Genomic DNA, 23,869 nt, shown 5'->3' on the forward strand with positions numbered 1-23,869 from the left:
CCATCCCCTCTCTCTCTTGTGTGATAGTGAGCATACTGTCTAGTTCTTGCAAGCTTACAGTTCCCTGAACCGACGGCATTGCGTTATAAAAATGTATAAGAATTAACTTGTGACCTTTGTTATAGAACGTGAGCCCCTGCACGATATCTGAGTTAGTCATCCTGTGTCCCCTGAAAATGATTAAATCCATTAAAGCTGGAAAACGAGGCATTAGTTGTGTGGCCTACATTTGTCCTTCACTGGGAACCAACCACCCGACTGTTGTGCTAGACTCTCAGAGGGTAGTGTTGCAGAGCAGTCCAAGACTCACTCAAAGGAAGGTGGTGTGGGCTAGTAATCACCATTAACAGAAACGCAGAAATAACACTCAATAAATGATTGTCTAGTCTGTGCTTTTCTTCAATACTACTTGAATGATTAATGCAAGTCGAGCTCAGCCCCTAAAAGGCTTCACATTAATAATTACATGACTACGCAATTATAATCAAGCACCCTGTCAAGGATGCTAGCAATATATACTCCATATTCACGTTTAACATCACATATTGCATGTGAAATCTAGTTCCAAAGGATTACATTTATGCAAATGCACCTCTGCGCATTTACCACCTTCCATTCCTAGAAAGTGTCTCTCCACACAAAGCTCTCCAGGGAGTAACTCTACCCCACCAGCAACAACCATAATCATTGTCCCTCAAAAACAAAGATCCTCCATGCGGCAAAACCAACGTTCCAGCTTCAGAGAAACTTAACAATTCCACGAAACCCTTGAGAGGTTATCTCTACTGGGTCCCCAGTGACCTATGGTGGGGACTTTCTCATTCTGATTGGCGGGAGCCTGCGCTGCTCTGGCAGCTCCACCCGCTCCGTTACTTCACTTTGGTGGTGACCTCTTCCTCGAGGGGCCACAACACACCATCCACGAGCAGGTTCTCTGCTGAGAAGGGGCATGGCCCAAAGGGCATTATGGGGAGCTCCACCTGGAGCGTGCATATTTGAACAGCGGCTCCCCCGGTGCTCCAGGGAGAGCTGCGCCGGCCCGGCTGGTGGTTTCGTGCCACGTTCCACTCTTGCAGGCGGGAGAAGGGGTCTCGGTCCCAACTGGACAACTTGCATGCAGGTACCAGGACACTCACATGCTGCAGAATAAGCCAGGCCCTCCTCCTCTGGCCTGCCCGCTCATGCAGTCAGACGGGCAGTGGCGGCTTACAGCTGCTTCACGGCCTGGCTGGGGAAGGGAGCCCGGTCCCACCCAGGCACCTCGTTTTGCAGGTAAGTCATTGGATAGCAGCTCGGGGAGTCCACTCACCGGCTGCTCTTACCGGCTCCCCGGGAGGCCAGCACACTTGCGTGCTGCCACAGGAGTCCGCCCCTCCTCCTCTGGCTCGCCAATGTCCGCCACCTCTCTCGGGCCCAGGGTAGGCATCCTGGACCCCCCCCCCCCCGAATCTTCACGGTAACCACGACAGCGCTCCACGACTTCTCTGTCTTTCTGGGGCCAAGGGTTGGGATCCTGGAGCCCCCAGGCATCGTCACGGGGAGTGCAACAGAACTCCCCAACTTCTCTGTTCCCCTCTGGGGTTCAAAGATGGGATCCTGGGCCCCCAAGAAACTTCATGGGGAGTGCGACAGTGCTCCCTGACTTTGTCCTCCCAGGGGCAACTTCAAGGGGAGCTCAACAGTGCTCCCCGGCTCGGTATTCCTCTGGGGTAGCCCCCAGGACCTTGCTCATCCCGGAGGCACATCAGAGACAGGTGGCGGAGCCCCACGTGCTTTACTGTCAGTCCAGTAGAGGTCCAAGGTCGCCTACCTTCTGGGGAGACTATCTCAGCCCCCATTGGGCTGATTTTGACAATATTGGCCTCTTTTCACTCCTGGTGGCCAGTCCTAGCCACTAGGATCAGTCTCCTTCTACCTCCTGGCCTCCCAGAGATGTACTCAGAAGGGAGCAGGTTTCACTGGCTCCCTGAGCCAGCCTTTTAGTTGGTCTCTCTTTGTGCAGAAATCCAGGACTTCCCTCACTGGTCCTGGACTCCCTCAGAGGTACAGTCCAGAGTTCTGGGTACAGTCAGGGGGTTCCTCCTTCCAACTGCCCATGGCACCAGCCTCCAGCACCTCTTATTAATCAATAGCACATCCCAAAGAGAGCTCCTCTTCCTGTGCAAAACCTTTTAAGGAAGAGCGGAGGGTGCTGGCAGGAATGCACCTCTGCCATATCCTGCAGTGCCATATCACCTCTCTGCCCCTGATCCCTCCTTCCTGCACAGGCCTCTAGGATATTCAAGATGACGTGGTCTGAGGCTCCCATTCCATATGCTCTCTGAAAACCCCACTTCCCACACTTGCTTACATCATGGCCCGGGCCTGGAGCAGGTCTGGTGCCTGGCACCGGGTGACAGCTGCTGATTGATATAAGACCTGTGCCCTGGGGAATACTTGCTGTGAAGGGCTAGGCCTCTGATGCTAAGACTTGGGGAGGAAGGTAATGAATCCAGCCTGGCAGGGTCAAACCAGGCCTGGGCTCTGGTTCTGAGCCGAGTTAGAGGAATATGACATTTCTAGATGACCCATAAGAAGTACAGATATGCAAGTGGACATAGCAGAATGGTTCTTTTCACACAACGTACAGTGTACTTTTGTGCGTGTCTGGAGTTTATAGGATCAAGGGAACTGAAACTACCGTGTGATGTCTCCTTTTGCATAGGAGTATAATGGAGTGCTCCTACAGTGAACCAGTAAAGCACATTGACTGTCCCTTACATGTGTACTCCACAATATAAGGCCAATTCCATGCCACCACCCAACTATGCATAGTCCCTGCTATACTATTCTATTGGTACCTAGCTCTGGGGCTGTGCACGACAGGAATCTGGCCCGCACAGCCCTTACAAGGGTGCTCACGTGTGCACTTGTCCACATGTAACCAGTCCAGTGCCCCTTACCCTAGCTTCAGCGCAGTGGCCTTATCTCACAAGGTGGATACCAGTGGAGAACACATGCAGTCCATTTTTACTATGGTTTACCGTAGGTGAGTCTCAGCTTATGAGGCTCCCCCACAGTAAAAGCTCAAAAATCAGGTGATCAAAAAGCAAAAAATCCGGGCGGCTCAGATGGTCAGAACCACTTTTTCACACCACTGCACCGTTATTATATAAAAACTATTGTCAGCATATAATGAGATCATATAATAATCAAAAGACATTTACACTGGGCTAACAGCAATGGGATTATTACATTGAAGACAGGCCAGATGCTGGGCTGCCAATACTAAGAATCAACGGCAAGATCAGACAGTCTCATATCGCACCACTTTGGAAGATAAAATTTAATTTGCAGCAGAAAATACTATTTGTTTGGATTTTAATTGATTTGTGTAGATAACTGTAAACCCTTTCAGGGCCAGCTGTGTGTCTTGCTTTGCACTTCTAGATAATGTAAATTACCACTGTCCCACACGGTGGCTCAAGCACAACAAAGCAATAGCCACAACACCACACCCCCTGGAGAGGGATTTCACTTTATAAAATTAAACACATCAAAGACTCTCTTTTCAGAAAAAGGCTTGGGGTTTTATTTATGCAATGCTCTCTAACAGAAAGGCTTTCCCAGATTTCAAATGAACAACATTCAAATGTGTATAGATATATATATGTATATGCAAGCAATAATAACACACTTGGCAAATGCAGCAGTTAAATGCATAGATAATAATAAACACAAGCAGCAAATAAGACTGGACGTCCTGCAAGAAATCAGAAAGATATATACACTAAGTACGTCAGATGATTACTTTGGAGGTGTACCCAGACTCACTCACACATCACAAAGTCAATACTCAAAGAAAACACCCCAGATGATTATAGCCACTGGAAACTGAAGGTGCACACTGACAGTCACGCATCACAATTACTGTTATAGCCACTGGAAACTGAAGATGCACGCAAACAGCCACACATAACAATGGCAACAATCAGGAACAAATCACCTCACCTGTTGCAAACACTGCATCTTAGCCCACTCCAGACTGGGGGATTCACAGCCAGGGTTAAGAGACTCAGCAAACCGGGGTTCTGCTGTACCGAAGTAGATGTGTCCATCCCCATTCTGACTCCAAAACAATTCCGGTCTCTAAGTCAACAAACCCCAGCTTTATCGTCTCAAAACACACTAGAAGGGTCTGAGAGGCCCTCCCTTTGTGCCAAGGAAACTTAGTGGAATTGGCTACTTTCCATGCAAGCATTCCAAAGGCAAAAGGAGTTCCCACATTCCCTCTGCATTCTCACATGTTCCAGCCTTTATCTTAATAAAGCTTAATAAAGTCTCCGAAGGTACATTCAACAATCTCATCTCCAAAAACAAAGCAACCTTGAACATGAATAACACAAACAACTTGAGCATTCTGGGGGCCTGCCTGTGTGCGCAAAAAGCTCAAGCAAGACAGAGTCAGAATTCAAGATGACATGAGGGCGTGTCAAAGGCAATAGTAGGAACTTCATAATCATCTCCCAATGTACAAGACAATGCACATGTGTGCACCACTGCCTATAGCATCACATACTTCATCTCTCAATGTACAACACAATGCACATTTGTGCACCACTGCTCATAACACTGCAGTTCAGGACCAAAAAGTACATTCCACATCTCTCTTTCTTATGCTTTCAAATGCACATCCCACACGTTCTGTTCCTGGCAAGGCTGTTATACTCCGTGAAAGCTCCCACTTTAAGACTGCAAGATACGTAAGAAATCTTCAAAGGAAGAAAGGCATATGCAGGAAGTACATTCAGGCTAGGGTAAAGTAAAACACCAAAAACAATTAAAATGATGGTAGTCAAAGGTCATCACATAGTTTCAAACCATAGGAGTGCCTCTAGCACTACACTGTGCCCGTCCATATCAACGAAGGAATGACAAATATATCTGCCATGGGCCTTTTCGAACCAAAATAAATTGGACTCTTACCATGAGTTGGGAGGTTATGGTCAGCTAGAACTGAGGGGCAGTGTGAAGGTCAATCCTAGGACACTGCCACTGCAGGCAGCTGCTGCTCTGTTGACAGCTATGCCCCTGTAATTATGCTATTTTGCAATGGGCTACTTGTACGTTCAATATACTCAACACAAACAATTTAAATTCAATCACTTTTATTTATTGGTCCTGTGGTCAGTCGAACTGGTATATATTTAGGGTGGTGGGGCGGGCAACATATGGGTGGCATTAAGATAATTTAAAAAAGGCACTTACCTTGCAGACTTGCCACGCAATGTACTCCTCGTTCTGGTGTTTTCACTCCTGGAAGCTCCGAACCAGTAAAGTGAACTCTCCAATCCTGATACATCAGGATTGAAGGGAGTGGCCTCTCGCAGCACTCCTAAGAGCACTGGAGGCCTACGCTTTCTCTAACCTAGCTGTCTAAGACAGCTAGGTTAGAGAAGTTTAAAATGTGCTAGTCTGGCTGGCTGTCGCAAGACGGACGGCCAAAGAGACATGTGCACTATAAACATAAGCTCCCTGCTGCCACTCAGCACCACTGGCCTGACACTCGGTTCAGGATGGGTTGCTTCAAAATAAAATGGTAATAAATAAACGTTATTACCATTTTATTTTTTAGCCGCTCTGGGGCATTTTTTTAGGGGGGGGAGGGCGACGCTCCTCTGCTTTCACGGAGGAGCCACTCCTGCATGTGCTTTTACTCCCTATGATACGCTTTGACTGCCATCAAATCATACACCTCTTCTGAATCCTGGATAATGTTGTAGACTTTTGTATTTACACTGGACATTAGTAAATACACATTCTACCATATTTTTTAACCACTGTAGTGTTTGCATTCAGAGTACATACCTTAGGGAAAACATTATGCTAACTGAATAAAATGTATTTCAAATCTGCTACTCCTAAATTGAAATTGCAAGCGGGCAATATAGGATGACTTTGTGCAGAACCAGCTTGAAGGCAGTTGTAGAGCTCTTAAGGTTCCCAGTTTCGTGCGTGAGTAGCTAATCCAGTTCAGGTTTTTTCCTTTGAAGTCTGGGATTTATAGTTCTTTTGATGGCATTATAAAATCAAGACTACGAGTCCAAAAATGCAAATAAAACTCTGGGTTGCATAAGCTACCCATGCATCGACATGAGAAAGTTTGGAGATCAGCTGCTCAGCACGATAGCCCTGATTCTGTTTCATGACACAGCCCTGAGCCACTCCCTCGATCTTCCAGTAGCAGTATGTCTATCCCAGCTCTCACTGCACAGGCCAACAGGTGCCTTCTTGTCTGCTGGCTCCTCATTGACAATGGTACATCAAATATAGACTGGCTCTCTCACTACTAAACGGAGCCTAGAGAACCCGGTAAAGTAGAGTGCTCAAGATGATCTGTAAAGTGTCAGGACACCACAATTAAACATATAGACCCAAACATTTTAACCCATCCTCATTTAAAGGGATTATAGTGACAATCCTAAGCAAGCAATACTTCCCAACAATACTGCGGTTTCACCCCCTAAAATCGAAACACATTGAAACATTGTCTTCAACCTCTTCTGGATCTCAACATGTATCCATACTGCTCAAGGGAAGTTTGGGAGAGATTAAAAACAATGCAGTATTTATAACTGTACTCTACAATTCTTACCTAAATTTCCATGATAGCTTGATGTATTAGGCTTAACTTTGATAGCTTTCAGGAACAAAGCTTCAGATTCCTAAATGAAAATAAAAAAAGTCAGAAGGCGAGAATGCACAACAATGATCTAATGTATTCAAATTCAATTGAATTTTAGCCAGCCACGACCTAGCCCTTCTTTAATAACAAGATGAACAATCAAGTGAAAGCAGGAGCCTTATCGTTAGCCTAACTCAGCCCTCTGCTTCACAGCCTCGTCACAATGGATCTCCGACTGCTACTGAACTCATAATGGGGAGTACAAAGCAGAGGTGACCTTCACAGTGCCGAGTCACATCATTAAACAATAAACTACAAAACATCTTCCCTATTTACACAAACAACTAGGAGGAAAGACACAGAAATAAACCCAAAAATAAATTTTTCTTTGTCTGGAAAAGGGCCCTCCTTTGGGAAAAGAATGTTGTAAATACAACAAAGTTAGTCATGTCGCTAACATGTGAACTACTACCGTCAGGAAAGTGAATTTTATTCAAGAGGATAGTTCACTTAAGGAACATGTACCAATTTGTACTGCATTTTCACAATTCTGAAGACAGAACTAAAGTCTTTGATAATTGATTTAACCAAATTACAGGTGGGCAGTGGGAATGCTCTTCTGGAATGTGCCATACAAAAGAGATTGAAAAAGTCCAGAACTTGTGACAGACTCTCAATCAATCAACTCCAGTTTGTAGAGCGCAGCTAACCACACCCGGGGTATCCAGGTGCTAGGTTCTTGCTGGGATCAGCAACTCTGGGTCAGCGTTTGATATTCGTTTCCAATTATATTTCAACAAGCATTGGGCATGTGGAGGAGTGTGGCTCAATGGTTAGAGCGGCAGACCCTGAAGCAGAGTTCTGGCCAGGGACCAGGGTTCGATTCCCGCCTCGGCGGGGCTCGGGCTCAATTTCCTCGGACCTGTCTATTCTCGCCTCGGTACCTATTCTAACCACGGGCCCCACGCTGCAACTCTGGGCAATAGCTTGCTTAGCCTCCACACCAGCCCCAACAGCGCTAAGGATGCCTGGCTTCACCCTGGGGGTGCCCAGGAGTGGACACTTCACAGGGAAAGCCAGGAGGGGTTCCACAGCGGTATGAGTATCAGCGCCAGGAAACCGCGAAGGCGACACCACAAGGTGGCCGTCTGGTGACAGTGTGCTCTATAAGTACCTTGACATTTACATTTACATTCTAGGTTCTTGCTGGGATCAGCAACTCTGGGTCAGCGTTTGATATTCGTTTCCAATTATATTTCAACAAGCATTGGGCATGAGCGATACTGGAGCCAAATTACTTCTGATCCTTTGTGTTTGAAGGTAGTGCAATAAAAAATGATTATCTTTTTGGTGGCAATCATTATTTTAGACTAAACACATTATGGGTCCAATGTGTTTTGGCAAAAATGGTGATTATGAAATTTGGTGGTAATCAGGGTAACATAGAGCTGTTGATAGAATAGGGGTCCAAGGTTCCTATTTACTGAAAGAGTACAATAAAAGTAGGCGTTCATGACATACTGAATATGTTCCAGAATGTTTTCTACAAGGGACAGGGTAAGGTGATAGGCCTTTGTCATCATTTTGAGCATAAAAATGCTAACCATGTTGGATACAAATTAAGCAATATTCCATTTGCAGCCTACACGGAATTAGTGGAATTTTTAAAAGAGTTAGAAGAACAATTTAACAGGTTGATCTGTCTGAATGGGTTTCACAGATTGTGTTTGGTTAAGAAGTAATCTGGTTCATAGAGGCTCTGTACACTCTTTTAATGGGAAAACTGTTAAGTTGCCACCTACTGACTAAAATAAATGAAATGTTAACCCTGTTGTGGGGGGCTAAATATTTCTCAGGGCATGACCTTTGAAGCGGTATGTTACCTAACTTAATTGTCACCAGAAATCTGTCACTTAATTGCCTTTCTCATTTCTGAAGGGTGATACAGCTATCTCAGGATGTCGTTTGGATTGGCATCTGCTTCCTTCATGTTGCAAGAAATCTTGGCCACAATGCTTGCCGGTATGAGAATGTGGGCTGCATTTCAGGAATGGGTATTTGGACTGCATTCCAAGAATGGGTATTTCCGAAAGACATGTGAGAGCATAATTGTAGTTTGTAGAAGGTGCTGGTTGTGCTCCATGGTAAGGGCATGACTCTCCAGTTGGAAAAATCCAAATTTGTGGAACAAACAATTTTGATATCTTCGGTCTCAGATTTCTTATGAGGGTTTTCGGTCCAAGCAGGATTTGTTACCATTGAACAAGTCAAGATCCCAGCTCATAAAGATCAACTTAGTTCTCATTTTAGGTTGTGTGAATATTGCTATAGGTTTGTTTCTATTTCAGATTCAGGAATGCTGTTCTCTGGGGAGCGCAAGAAGCGCATGATTTTTAGTCTCTAAAGTCTGCATGTTTAAATGCATCCCCACTTAGCATGTTTTCACAGGTGGAAACAACCATTGTTGCTGTGAATGATAGTGCAGACAGTTTTGACTAAAGAATACTCAGTAGCATTTGCTTCTAGGCCTGTGACAGATGTAGAGAAAAGATACCCTACAATAAAGCAGCATCCCTTGGTTTGAAAGTATTGACCATTTCAAACGATACATGTGGTTAAATCTTTTTAACCTAGAATGGATCTGAAACCCTTATACATTTTGTGAAAGTGAAATGTTACTTGAAAATCTGCTAGACTGGCTCACAATCTGAACATTACAGGAAAAAAATGAAGATGGTCTATCGAGATTTCTTTGTTTTTCTCAGGAAATTGCTGGAGAATAATTGTCTAAGATGAATAAAGCTGACGATGAAGTACAAGAGGCTATCTTAAGAAAGAAGCATATATGGAAGGTATGCCTAAAAGTTTGATGTTGCTGATGATTGTTGAAGAGATCAGATATGGTTGGTTGAGAGAGAAATTTAATATTCTGAGATGCAAATATTTTGCAAAGTTACAAAGCAACTGTACTGTGATTAGGATATAGTTATTTGTGGCTATATATTTCTTACCGAATGCTGCCCACAAGCACATTATCACAACTGTCATAAGGGTCACAAGGGAGAGACTGCTAATGGGAAAATGTTTAGGTGGTCTAGTAAGTGACAGTGTACAGATGAATAGATTATAGAGTTTGTGAAGATAGTGTTTGTTTTGTAAGAGGTCTGATAAGGTTTTTAAGTTGGGCATAAGTCAACCATAAGCTCTTCAGATGGACCGTTGTAAGAAGTAGCAATTGATTGTTTGAGGCCATTTAAATTTCTTGAAGCCAGGAAATTGTATATTTTGGTTGCAATGTATTATATCTTGAAGTGGGTAGAACATAGGTGACTGACTAATCCATTTAGATTCTTACATTTCTAGGAAGAGGAATTTTACAGGTCAGGGTTTCCTGGGTGTGTTACTACTAATAACAGTGTTTAGTTTGTTTCTTTGAAAATTAAGAAATTTTTTGGGAAGAAAAGATAGAACATACCAGAAAATGGCTTTGTATTCTCCTCTTGAACGGTTTGATTGAAAACATTAATAAGGTTATTGTGGAGTGGGTGCAATTAGCGCTAGTCTATAGATTGATAGTCAGGGTAGAGCTGAAATACAGTTTGGGCATATCATAGTAGCCCACATAACACTAGTAGTATGTCTTCTTTCAGGTTGCTTGGAGGAAAGAAATCTATTTAAGAATTACATCCTTTTGGTTATCCAGGAAAATGAAAATGTAGATTTGTCTGCGTGTATGAACAGACAAGCACCTTCATAAAGACAACTGAGAATGGCAGTAGCTGAGTCAGTATGAAAGCAGGTGCCATTTGTATGGTTAGCTGATGGAATCAAATCAACCTGCCATGTCTGACTCTATAGGTCTGGCTATATATAGCTTAGCTGTTTATCAGATTTCATGTCAGCACAAGTCACAACATACAATGTACAGAGAAAGCTTTGGGTAAGTAGCCATTAGCTTGTTTAAGTGAGCACCCTTCAGCATTTGGCTAGATGAGGTTTCCATCACCTTTTGGACCAGCTCACATCATTCCACAGATCTATACATGTACAGTTTTCATTGTTAGGTGATTAAACATTAACACTTTTCCGTGAAGGTTGCTTTGTAAACACAAACTGATATTGCTTATGGCGCTGTTTGTTATACACACACAGTGATGTTATTTATAGAATGAGGTGCCAGCAGTATCACGGAGCCTCTGAGACAAACTGCGCTTCAATTATAGAGCTTAAGATAGGGCCTGAAGATGTATATTTATGGTTGTCAAGATGTAAATATGCCTTGTCAACCATGATATGGTATCTCACCAAAAGACTGGCAATATGTATGTGCATCTTGGTAATTACATAAAAAGAAGCATGCTCCTTCCTACTCACCAATCCCCACCAGACACTGCAGAAATAGTGTTTTAATTTTCTTTAAATCTGCTCCGTACCTGCTCTTGCGATCTGACATCACTGATGCTGTAGCAATTCAAACATATATCAGGCTTGGCTTTGTCCATGTGATCTTATCGCTTTTCAACAACTTAAATGTATGGCTGCAGTAGCACCTATCTCAAAGTCTCCAGGTAGAAGGTCTTTGCACCTGCCTTTGGAGGCATACATTGCTAGTCTGCCTCACTACCTACTGCTAATACGCAGCTACAAGCTATTCTCTTCACACTAAGGTCGCTAAGCCCGAGAACTGGACGAGGGGCAGGGCAGCAGAGAGACATAACTGAACCAACCTGACCACTGCTGATTAGGAATGCCCCTCTGTTTGAAGTATGCAGTCCCACTAACTTGAGTGGTCATCGCTCTCTGCCCCATGATCCAATCTGGTCTGTGACCCAGTGTGCTGCAGATGCAACTGTTTCGCATTGTGTTATGCAATGGGTTAGCCCCCAATCAGAAACAAACCCTTGGTTGGTGATTATTTTCCATTCTGCTATAACATTCCTGAAATATGGAGGCAACATACTGTTGGAGCACAGGGTTCTTTCCGTAAACTTTACTCATCTACCAAGAACCCTGTGTAAACATCAGGTCGATGGACCTTTGTTACCAGCTGAAACTTAAAAGTTAAATCTCAACATGAACATTATCAATTATCATTACTTCAGTCAATAATAAGAGTTAAATTGAGTTTAAGTTTTAAAAAAAAAATCTGTTATTCATTCTTTTATTTAAGTATTTTTCTCCATTAGTTATAAGCAAATGGTTAACAATCAATCAATATTTAGGAATGATATAAATCAATTCAGTAAATTAAAATAAAACATAAATACAATAAATGTAACAAGCACATTCCATTAAGAAACGTCCCTACTCTAAGCTATGTCTGGATAAATGCAAACGGTATTTAGGGCATCAGTTCAGAAACTCATGAAGAGTTTTGATGAAAGAGTTGAGCATAAGCATAAAGCTTTAAAAGAATAAGCTGGAAAGTATTCTCAGCTCAAACAATAGCAGATCATAGACTAAACTAGGACTTCTCATAAAGAGATGTCCAGGAATCTCATGTCAGAGCCTCCTCTAGAGAGTCGGGAAAAGGGAACAGAGTAAGATGCTTCTCTCTGTCTAAGGAAAGGATGAGTGAAAACTCAATCAGTCTACTCTGCATCAAAAGAATTTGCCTAACTAGCCTTGGAACATGCAGTAATATAAATGCACTTTTTCTATGTTGCAGCATTAATATTTTTTCTTCTTCATGTTGACCAATAAGATTTCAGCACACACCTGGGAACAGGTCTACTTCCCATCTTCTCACCAGAGTATAATCATCTCTCAACCATATGTCTTTGAATGACGCAGGCGCATCTTTTCGTGTTTGCAAATTGTCTTCCCGTGAATCATCCCCCCCATCATCTACATGTTCTTGTGGTCTGAACCTCACTATCATTCGCCTAATAAATAGTATCTTCCAAAAATGCAATGTCTGCAGCAAAGAGAAGAAAAACAACTTGCACAATTGCAATTTAAAGTGAAAAACAAATATTTCAGTATTAATGGGCCTACACGTTAAAACATTGCATCACCAGTCATGTCAACTTTACAGTTCGTACTATATTTCTAGGTTACAGGCATATACGTTTTATGTATGGTTGCCTACTACAATTGTTGTAATAAACATACTTTATTTTTGAATGCATATTCTACGTATTTGTAATTTTTATTAGGCTTTTTCTAAATAGTTAAATTTGCGTTAACAGTTTTCCCAACAGTTCGAAGCAGAGGATGGTTCATGTCATGAGACAACAATTGTAATAACAATAATCAGCCTTAGTTTAGAAATGCCTATGTCCTTAAGAGAAAAGCTCAAACTTACCGACGGAGTTGCTGTTTTGAGGCGCTTGCAGTGGTGAAGGTGTGTGTATCAATAGGGTAAAAGGGATTTTGTCTTACTGTTGTGTGTGAGAATAAGTGGTGTGTAAGCGCTAAATGTTGAGCAATTGAAGTGGTTTTTGGACTCAAGGTAGTCTAAGATCCTGGCAGAAATACAGTTGAAGTTGCGTTATATATTTTCTGCTAAGATTTTATGGTGTGTATTCGTGAGGTACAATAGAATTGCACAATTGAGACAGGGACTATAACATTGTTGTGATTGTAATAATATTGACTGGAGTTTGTGAAGGCAATTGCACATAGGGGAAATTACATCAGTTAGAGTGATTTCCCGTTGTCGAGATTTCATTTGTGTGTGTGTTTAAGTGTAAGGAAGTCAGAGGGCATTAATACCCTTTTCTGATTGAATCTTGTATGATTGAAGTACTTTGATTTTATTTAGTGGAACAGCCAAAGGTATTTGTTTGCTACGCTTGCTTAGAGTTGCAGAATTTGTGTATAAGAAAATTATAAAGGTGGGTGAAATGCTGCGAGGAGTGAGAAAATTGGTTGGTTGGCATACTGTTGAGCTATTGGTTGATGAAGACACTGCTGTGTTGGTATAGGCTGGTTGTTGTGAAAATGCTGTGTTGAGATTGGTTGACGAGTCTTTAAGTGTTAAAGATCTAACAGGATTGGAGAAAGAAATGTACATATATGGAATTAAAGAATCAAAACATTGAAATTGAATTTCATCTTTGTACATTTACTGTTGAAATATTGCAAAAATGAAATGTTTTAAACCCTTTGGGCAAGATGCATCAAAGGGCTTTGCCCATTCTGTGTCTATGGGAAGATGTGTTCATGCATATGGCCCTTTGAGATTTGATGATAGCTGATGTAAGAGTCCCAGCTAGGGAAGGTGAAAAGGCACCACCAGAAGGTACGTCAGCTCATTACATATGACAAATATAGTACTACATAAATGTCTACGACTTCGTCAATGGTGCAAGATTACTGGAAACAAGGGTTCATGGATCTTTCCACAATATGGTACATTTAATTTAAAGGTCATTGAACATTTAAGGGATAAATTATATGAGATAAAACCACCTCCAAGGCTCACACAATATGAAGCATTAAATGCCTGGGAAAGAACAGCTCATGCTAAAGAGACAATGGGACGACGGACAACAAAGATGCAGAACATTTATAATTGAGGGAGTTAGAATGTATCCAGTTATAACCACAGTGAATGTGAAAAAGAATCGGAAACGGAAATGAAGAAGAAGCTGCAAGTGATTCAGGGGAGGATATTCTAAATGCTTCATTGGCTTTGCAATCACCACATTATGTAGCCCCTATAACAAATACTAATAGTGGTACAACTACTAGAGCTACAGTGGCTACAGCCTTTGTAGAACCTAGCATAATTTAAATTGAGAGACCATTTCCACCACTTCAAACTGCATGTGCACCAGTTGACGTGGCTCATACTGCAATAACTCCATGTGTTATTTTCGATTGTGACTGTACCAGTACCACAAGTTGTGACAGTACAGATATTGGCAAGGCCAGTTGCAACTGCTCCAATAAATATTGTCCCGAATCTTGGATCTCAAGGAGCTGTCGTAGTATCTGTGACAGGGTTCATACAGACATCACAGAATTCACAAATTGTTGCCTGGACGCCACCACAGAATGTTCAATCACTGAGAAAAAAAAGGAGGATTGTCTTTATGACACCTATTGCCCAGGGCGAGACAGGACAGTTTGAGGATGGGATTTTTCCTCCGTAGTTTATTTTCAAATCTGTTTATTGAATTTAATGAAAACACAAAAAATCAAACAAGTAGGAGATATACAGCCAAAAAGCTAAAACCAAAGTCCATCACAGGTAGCAGTATACAGTATTGTGATTCTGCTGAACATAAACAATACACTGTAACCCAATTCTAAAGGTGGGAAAAGACTGAAGACAAAAGGAAAGATATGTGGTGCGGTACTATTAGGGAATGTAATAGAATATTGCTTCTGCTGAAGAAGCCCCACTGCAAGTGCGCTGAGGATTAGGGATACAGCTGGGTCTGTCACAATTCAGAGGACTGAATGATCAATGTTCAGTTATGTCTATCAAATAAGTTATGCCTGTATTCATCTCTGAGAATACTTAATATCAAACACAGAAAGAAAAAAGGAATATATCTCAAACTTCCAACAAATTAAGGGGGAAACAACACCCCAAAAAGGGAAAGAGAAGAAGGGATGGTGTCCCTGAAACGTCTTGAAGTGGGGGGGCTGGGACCTATTGGAGGGGGAGATAAAAGACTCTTCAACTGTTCCGTTGGGGCTGGAGATACCGACTGTCGACCTCTAGAATAGGGTTCAAGGGGGTCGTCAAATAATTGTAGGGCTCCTAAACGAGGGGGGACCAGTCGGGAGTGTTCCATCTTGGAGAAATATTGAATTAGTGGCTGCCAGGTGCGCATACATTTGACATTGGTGTGGTTGATGTGTGCGTAAAGTAGTTCAAGGGCTAAAACATGCCATAGGCAAAGAAACCAAGCAGCTTTAGGAGGAAGATTAGGTTTCTTCCAGAATAGGGCTATGGACTGTCGCGCAACTCCCAACATTTGTAATATCAAGCGCCAGTCTGAATGTGTCATGGCAGTCAGAGTTGAGGGTCTAATGCCTAGCAAAGTTACAATTGGAGAAGAAGGAATAGAGAATCCCAGCATGTCCTTGATGTGACTAAGAATCTCTTTCCAGAATATCGTTAGACTGGGGCAAGACCACTAAATTTGGATAGCGCCCTGACATCTCCAGCAGGTCAGGGGAAAATTTGGTACCATCTGTAGTATACGAACTGGGGTAAAATACCATTGCGTCATCAGCTTATATGCAGATTCCCTCTGCGAAGTGCTGCGATAAATATTTGGGATGTCCTGCCATAGCCGATCCCAGCTTCCAGGGGAGACTTCCTCGCCCAGGTCCAACCCCCATTGTGTTTGATATGTGTGTGGTGAAAGCCACTGTGAGTGTTGTAATACAGCGTAAGTGTGAGAAATTAGACCCTTCGAGCCCTCAAATTTATGGACCAGGGACTCAAAGGCAGTAAGTTGCCTGGTTGCTCCTTGTGTATAAGCAGGAGAAAATAGCCAATGGCGAATTTGATAATATTGCAATTGAGCCCCCTCCGTAAGGTGAAATGCTTGGTTGCACTGCTCGAAGGTGAGAAATGTATCACCCTGGAATGAGTCTTGAACTATGCGACATTCACCGTCTGTCCATGAATTAAAGGATCGCATTTTGAGCATGGGAGGGAAGAGAGGATAACGAGCTATGGGTGTATTAGGAGAAGGGAATGAGGTCAGTCCCCGAGACACCGCCAATTTATCCAATATTTCTAGAACCGTTTTTGTGGGATTGGCTATGTACGCACTGCGGGGAGAGACCTCGGGGAAGCCAAGCTAGGTCCCACAGTGATCTGCATGATACTGCCCAGTCCATGCGGAACCAATGTTTTTCGCTTTCTTAGACTACCCATTACGATAGATAGCAAAGGTGACAGGCCCAGTAATATTCCAGAAGATCAGGGCACGCTAGCCCGCCCCGATCCCGTGGCAACATCAGTATTTCATTAGAAAAGCGTGGACGAGACTTTCCCCAAATTAAATTGTAAAGTCTCGTTGGAGAGATAGGATGTCATTTTACGGTATTGGAGTGGGGAGAGATTGAAATAAGTATAATATCTTCGGGAGGAGCGAAATTTTGACAGCGTTGATACGACCTAACAATGCCAGAGGGAGGCCTCGCCATGGGCGTAACTCTTCACGGATAGCTCCTCTATATCAAGGCCAATTAGCTGAAGTCCAGTATGTGAGCGAGGGGGTCAAATCTATTCTCAAGTATCTTATCGATTTGTTCAACCACTGTAATGGGATCAAAGTTTGTAAGTCCTGAACCTCTAAGACCGAGAGAGTAAGATTCAGAGCATGAGATTTAGCTAGATTGATCTGGAACTCCGAGCTCTCTCAAAAGACCGTAAGAGTGTAGCAAGCGCTGGGAGAGAGGAGGGCGGGGTGAATAGGGATAAGAGAAGGTCAGCCGCGAAAAGGTCAATTTTGTGGTCGTAGCCTCCCATAGGAATGCCCGAGAGCAGGCTCGCGCCGGATAGCAATTGCCAGAGGCTCCACCACTAGGGCAAATAAAAGAGGGGACAGCGGGCATCCCTGCCTAGTGCCACGGTAAATCAGGATAGGGGCAGTGAGTCGTCCGTTAAGGCGAATGTGTGTAGTAGGTTGCGTGTAGGAAGCCATCAGTCTGGACGTCATGATGGGGCCTATCCCCACTTTGTGGAGGAACTCCATGAGAAAGCTCCAACCCACCCGATCAAAGGCTTTCTCGGCGTCCAGAGACACCAAGCAAGCCGGTATGTTTCTTAACTGGGCTTTTTCAATAAGGTGAGCTATCCGGCAGATGTTATCAGCCCCTTGCCAGTGGTAATGAATCCTACTTGATCTGGATCTATAAGACCGGGGAGATGAGGCTCTAAGTGATTCGCTATGATCTTGGTATAGATCTTCGCATCAGTATTTAAAAGGGCAATGGGACGATAGGAGGTAGGCAGAGAGAGGTCTTTTTCCGGCTTGAGAATGAGCACTATTTCCGCTTCAGACATAGTTGGAGTAAGACCTGTGGTGTCTGTGAAGCTGTTAAAAGGCTGAAGCAGATGGTCTTGAAGCTACAGATAAAAAGCACAATAGATGGCTACCGGAAGGCCTTCAGGACCAGGTGTCTTACCCGTTGGAAGCCGCTTCAGGGCTTCCGCTATTTCTTCGTGTGAGATGGGTTCTCGATCGATTTCATATGGTGGGGACTAATAGATTCCCAAGGGCAGAAGGCAAGAAAGTCTCTGATTGCCTCAGAGGAACAGGGTGTGTTCGTGTATAGATCACTAGAAAAATTCGAGAGGGTTAAGGTCTTGTCGGGCTCTGATATGGCCCATGTGCCATCTGGGCGTCTAAGTTTGGGTATATGTGCTCTTGTGGTTTGGGCTCGAAGGCGTCGCGCTTGGCTTTCCTCAACCTTATCCCCCCTGCGAAAATGTTTTGTTTAAGGGCTAGTAAAAGCCGTTCTGCCTTAGTGTGGTGTAAGCATATTTGACCCCGTAGCTCAGCCAATCGCCGTTTATTATGGAGAGATGGATGTTGTTGTTCTTTACGTTCTAAAGTTTTGATTTCAGCTGATAGGGATGTCTCCAACAGGGGAGACCCATGGGTCCTGGCAGTAGCTATAGATGATTTAACTCCCTGGATGGTTGCCTTAAAGGCATCCCGCCAGACAGATTCCGAAGTGTCAATGACGTTATTTGCAATAAAGAAGGCCTCTATCTCTTTTTGGATATCTGCCATATCAATGGGATCTCAGAGGGTCTGGGGAGGGAGCCTCCATCTGGGTTGAGCGCTAGTACGGGGATTGGAAGGTTGCACGGATACCGAGATATGGGCATGATCAGAGAGAGAAATGTCAGATATCTCAGCGACAATAAGTGAGCGCAGTAGGGGAAGGGAAAGGAAGTAATAAAAAATGCGTGAGTATGAGCGATGTGCATGGGAAAAGAATGAAAAGTCTTTGGAGTCAAGGTGCATGTATCTCCAGGCGTCAACTAATCCTTAATCATTTGGAGTCAGGGTGCATGTATCTCCAGGGATCAACTAATCCTTAATCAGTGATAACGTTTTTAAGAGCTGCGGACAGGACGCCAGTGCTTTAATGGGCCTGTGCAGTAGGATCCCATTCTGGGTCCCACACTAGGTTGAAGTCCTCCCCCCCCCGAGGATAGTCGCCATTGGGGCCGGTTTTAAGGGATTGCTTAGGTGCAAGTGCAGAAATGCATCTTGGTTTTGATTAGGGGCGTAAATATTTACGAGAGTCAAGGGTCGCGTGTCTCAGTGTATTTGTATTTTTAAAAACCTCCCGTCCTTATCTTTTGTAGCCTTAGTGGACACCCCCTTAAGACCAGTCTTAAGTAATATAGCCAACCCCCAGTTTTAGTATAAGAGCAGGCCCAGTATTGAGTAGGATATCTAGGGTGGGACATAAGGCGAGTGTCAGAAGATAGAAGGTTGGTCTCTTGAAGAAAGATGACATCAGGGTCTTGCTGGAAGAGGTATCTCCAGACTTGACGTATCTTGTTAGGAGAGTTGAGACCTCTGACATTGAGCGAAAGAAATTTAAAGGGGTTAGTCATAAAGAGTCCTCAGGGGTGGTTATCGCGGTGAACCCAGAAGAAAGAAGGAAATTCTGTGGGAGCGCGTCCTCCCGCCCCAGACATCACACCAGAGCACAGCAGCCAGAAGCCTATTCAAAACATTTGGAATAGCAGAATACCTCCCAACCTTGCCCATAGTATCGAGGCTATCACTAGTCATCCCCAACCCCGCCCATAGTAGCACATCCAGGAAACAGCGACATGGGGTGGGAAGAGAGGGGACATAGAACACCCAAGAGGGGAAACCAACTGGGCCAGGCAAGGTCAGTATCTACCAGGAATCGCCTAATGTCGAAAGGATGGGCCATTCTGAAGAAGTCACTCTCCAAGGGAACCCTAGAAGTGGGGGGGGGCAGCCCCAGATAAGTTTGTAGATCTCCGTTTCAACTGGCCTGTGATGGCAAAACGTCTATGAAGTCATTCTCCCCCGGGTTGCTGCCAGAGGAGCCTTTGCCACAGCAGGCAATATCAGGGACCAAAGATACGTCCCCACGATGTCTGTCATCCCAGGGCTGATTATGGACACTCATAGAAGATCATCCCCCTTCAGGACCAAGAAGGAACAAGGATAATTGTGTCCCAATACCAAAGCACTGGTTTAGGTGTGAGAAGCATAAGGAGTTGGTTACGCCAGGTCTAAGTCAATCATTATTATCCGGTGATCTAGATGTCAGTGGGGATTCATTCAGACATTGGATCTGACTGAAGATCTCCTGCTTGACCAGGGAGGATTTCCACTCCTGAAGGCATCTCTTGCACTTATGTGGCATGATCGTAGGCCAATCCGGACGCAAGGGACCTCCGGGGTGACCCAACAGAGAGAAGAGCCCATCGCCCTCAGGGTCCAGCTGGAGCTGCAGGAGCTGTTTATCTTCTCGCGAAGAGCGCGTTGCTTGCCTTCCCAGTCGATCAGCAAACCAAAAGGATGGCCCCACTGATACTTAATGTCATGGTCTTGTGGTTTGTCCATAACTGGCTTGAAGTCTTTCCTCTTTCGCAGAGTGGCAGGAGCTAGGTCCTAAAAGATCTGGACTGAGAAACCGTTGTTGGATCTTTCGCAGACTGGCTTCTTTTTCGGTGAAGAAGTGGACCCGCGTAAGTATTTCAGGAATGACGTCAGGTCGATTTCTGGGTCAAGTGTGGGCGGAGATGCTTCTTCATTCTCAGGAATGGCCTGTAGAAGATCAGCTGTGAAGGCCATGATGTCCGTGCCCTCCGCTCCCCAAGGGACTCCCTTGATACGTAGGTTGTTTCGCCTACATCGATTATCAAGGTCCTCCTGTTTAAGTTGTAGGCTAATATTTTGGTCCTCAAGTTCCGCCATCCTTCGCCACAGGCTCTCATGGTCCTCAGACCTGGCATCCATGGTGCGTTCAAGATCATCCACCCGTCCACCAATCTCTGTGACCTCTCTCCGTATGTCCTGCAGCCCAGTTTTGAAGTCTTGTCTGAGAGAGACGATTTCGTCCTTGATCTCTTGGAGAAATTAAGTCATGAAGGCCTGCGTAATCAGTGTATCGGAGTGGGGTTTTTCTGGTGCAGAGTCCATAGAGGCAGATGCAGGCTGTGATTGTAAACTGGGCTTGGACCACGGAGCAGTTACCGGATTATCCCAGGACACTGAAGAGTCAGAGTTTTTGCTAGCCCTATTTTTCTGAGGCATGAAGAGAGATTGCTTTTGAACAATGGCCCAGTCAATCAGGGCAGGGTACCACCCAGTGCTTGACGATGCCTCAGCTGCTACTTCAACAACAGAAAATATAGATCTAGGTACAATGTTCAATCTCTGCCAGTGATAAAAGGTGACTGGGAGGAGTTTGAATGCCCTCGCTAGATCCACTGCCAGCGCTCAGAACTTGTGCAGGGGAAATCACGCTGCTCCCGATGTTGGTAGATGCGCCACAGTGCCCCAGAGGTTCCCCCGCTCCTCCGGACAATCACAAAGTCCAAGCGTCGTCCCACAATTTTCCCGGAACCGCTATGGCCGTTAGTACAGATGTGGGGGCTCACCGTTGGTCCGTAGAGCCCTTCTCGCCGCTCCCCCAGTCACCACCGACTAGACTCAGCTGGTGGGCAGGCACGTGAAGTGGCACCCAGCCATCAGGTCCAGCAGCCGCGAGTCGGTGTCAGCACTCAGTGCTAGGTATGCGTGGTTATGTAGTGGAGGGACCCTCCCAGAAACCAAGACCACGGAGGAGTCCAGTCACCAATCGCCTCCTATGCTCATGGCCAAGGGTCTCGTCTCAGAGAATGCAGCATCAAGGCTCTGCGATTGGGACACAAATAGCATCAGTAAGCCCCGCTGCCATCTCCCCCAGCGGCGAGCCCCGGGTCCTCGGGCATCAGCGGAGTTGCCTCTCAGTCCGCAGGGTAGGCCCCAATCTCTCCCTCATCGATCGGGGCCCACAACATCTGACTGTTCGCGGTGGCAAACTCCAGCAGCTGGGAGACAGAGATGGCCACCAGCTGAAATCATCGCCTATCAGCGAGCCGCTCCAAGGAAGCAAATTTGAAATTCTGGCCAGGGGTGCAGCAGGCTCATCAATCCAATGCCCCGATAGGGGAGATCTTCAGGCCGCAGCACTTGACTTCTGCGTGGCGGTAACAGGCCCAGGCGCGCACTCTCACCTAGTGCGTCGGGGATACAGAGTCCGGCCTACCCCTCTGCTTGCGCAGATCCACCAGTTCAGGGGGAAGCATCACCGGGGCCGCACCACCGGGGCCTCGGGCCCACAGGTCAGGGGCCCCCCACCGGTGCAATCCCGACTCCTGGGACACTCCGGTCGAGGCGTCACGACCCCCAGTGCAGCGTCAGCAGATCGCTGGGAGCTCCGTCAGGCCGCTCCTCAACCAAGATGGCATAGATGGTTTTCGCCACAGCCGCCCTAGGTCGCGGATCGCGGGTCTCCCGTTAGCAGCGGGATCACCTCTCCGTCCTCAGAGGCACCTCTGGTCACTCTCCTGCTGAGCAGTACGTCCAGCGGTAATCAGCTACCCCCGTGGCCAGGGTTATCAGCTTTAGCGGTACGCACAATTAGATGATGAGGCTATTGTGACAATGAGATCTTCATGGATGAGGTTACACATTGTGGGAATGGTAAAATGCATCTGCAAATAGAGTGATTCTGATAGATTAGAATGCAAATGGGCAAAGTAGCCGGAAAATAAAAATAAACCCTCAGATGCAGCAGAAGCAAACAATAAACCACTACCATCACCTCCAGATGAAGATGAGGCATTTCCATTTCCAATCTGAGTAATACCAGCTGGAGGTTATGTGCATGTGTCATGGAGTGCAGGTGATCTTGCAACATTTACGAACAAGTTGCTGAAACTGTGAGAGTATCCTGCACAGTGGTATTTGCAAGTTGACAAACAAGTTACTTACCTTCGGTAACGATATATCTGTAAGAGACATATATTAGTTATGGATTCCTCACCTCAGATTTACCCCCAGGCGTCAGACAGGATCTGGAGAATCTTTCTTCAGCAGTACCCCTGTGCGTCGGTAGGTGGCGTTGATCGACTCCGCGTTCATCGTTGGCGTCGTGATCACAGAAATTATGTCACGGTATCTATTTAGACGCGCGCTGTCAGCTATTTACACAACATTCCAGACCATGCAAGACACTGACCACTGGTGCACAAAAACTAGGGCCCTGAAATGGAGTCCCTTACCCTCGAAGTCAGTACGCAGAACGGGGAGGATGGGTGGGGCAGTGAGGAATCCATAACTAATATATGTCTCTTACAGATATATTGTTACCGAAGGAGACTATTAGTTATGGATTCCTCACCTTAGAATAGATACCCCAGCAATACCAACCCCGGAGGTAGGTCTGCGAACTAAGTTCACACCAGAAAGTCCTGGAGAACTGAACGGCCGAAGAAGCAGTCTCTCCAGACTTGGCTGTTCAGGCAGTAGTGTTTCGTGAAAGTGTGCAGGGATGCCCATGTGGCTGCCTGGCAGATGTCACTGAGGGGGACTTCATGTCCCAAAGCAGTAGTGGCTGCCGTTGCCCTGGTGGATTGGGCGTGCAGCCCTACCGGAGATTCCTTTTTTGCCAAGGAATAGCAAATTTTGATGCAAAGAACGAACCACCGAGAGATGGTCCGCTTTTGCATGGCCGACATTTCTTTGCGCCCACATACCCAACAAAGAGCTGGTGATCCACCCGGAATTGTTTTGTGTGATCCAGATAGAAGCCTCCCCTCCTCTTTAGAAGGATGCGGAGGCGAGAAGAAGGTGGGCAAATTGATGGTCTGTCCTATGTGGAAAGAGGTAACCACTTTGGGAAGGAAAGAAGGCCTAGTGTGAAGGACAACTTTGTCCAGATGAACAGCCAGGAAAGGAGGTTTGGAAGAAAGAGCCTGAAGCTCACTCACCTTGGCAGCAGAGGTGATGGCAACCAAAAAGGCAGTTTTAAGTGTCAAAAGTCTGAGAGGACAGTTATGTAGCGGATCAAAAGGAGCGCACATAAGGTACGTCAGAACCAAGTTCAAGTCCCACTGGGGCATTACCAAAGGAATTGGAGGAAACAAGTGAGTAATGTCCTTAAGGAAGCGATTTACAACAGGGGACTTGAAAAGAGAAGGCTGATCAGGAAGCCGAAGAAAGGCCGAAATGG

General features: G+C 45.2%; 1 protein-coding gene across 1 annotated transcript in view; it reads right to left on the reverse strand.

The window, feature by feature from the left end:
* TMTC4 (transmembrane O-mannosyltransferase targeting cadherins 4) overlaps positions 1–23,869 on the reverse strand; it is a 724,433-nt gene that overhangs the window by 37,851 nt on the left and 662,713 nt on the right. Inside the window, exon 17 of the mRNA XM_085622264.1 lies at positions 6,635–6,704. Coding sequence (XP_085478390.1) covers positions 6,635–6,704 — 70 coding nt within the window. The remainder of the gene's footprint in view (positions 1–6,634; positions 6,705–23,869) is intronic.

This window comes from Triturus cristatus, chromosome 8, assembly GCF_964204655.1.
Source record: "Triturus cristatus chromosome 8, aTriCri1.1, whole genome shotgun sequence".
Lineage (NCBI taxonomy): Eukaryota > Metazoa > Chordata > Amphibia > Caudata > Salamandridae > Triturus > Triturus cristatus.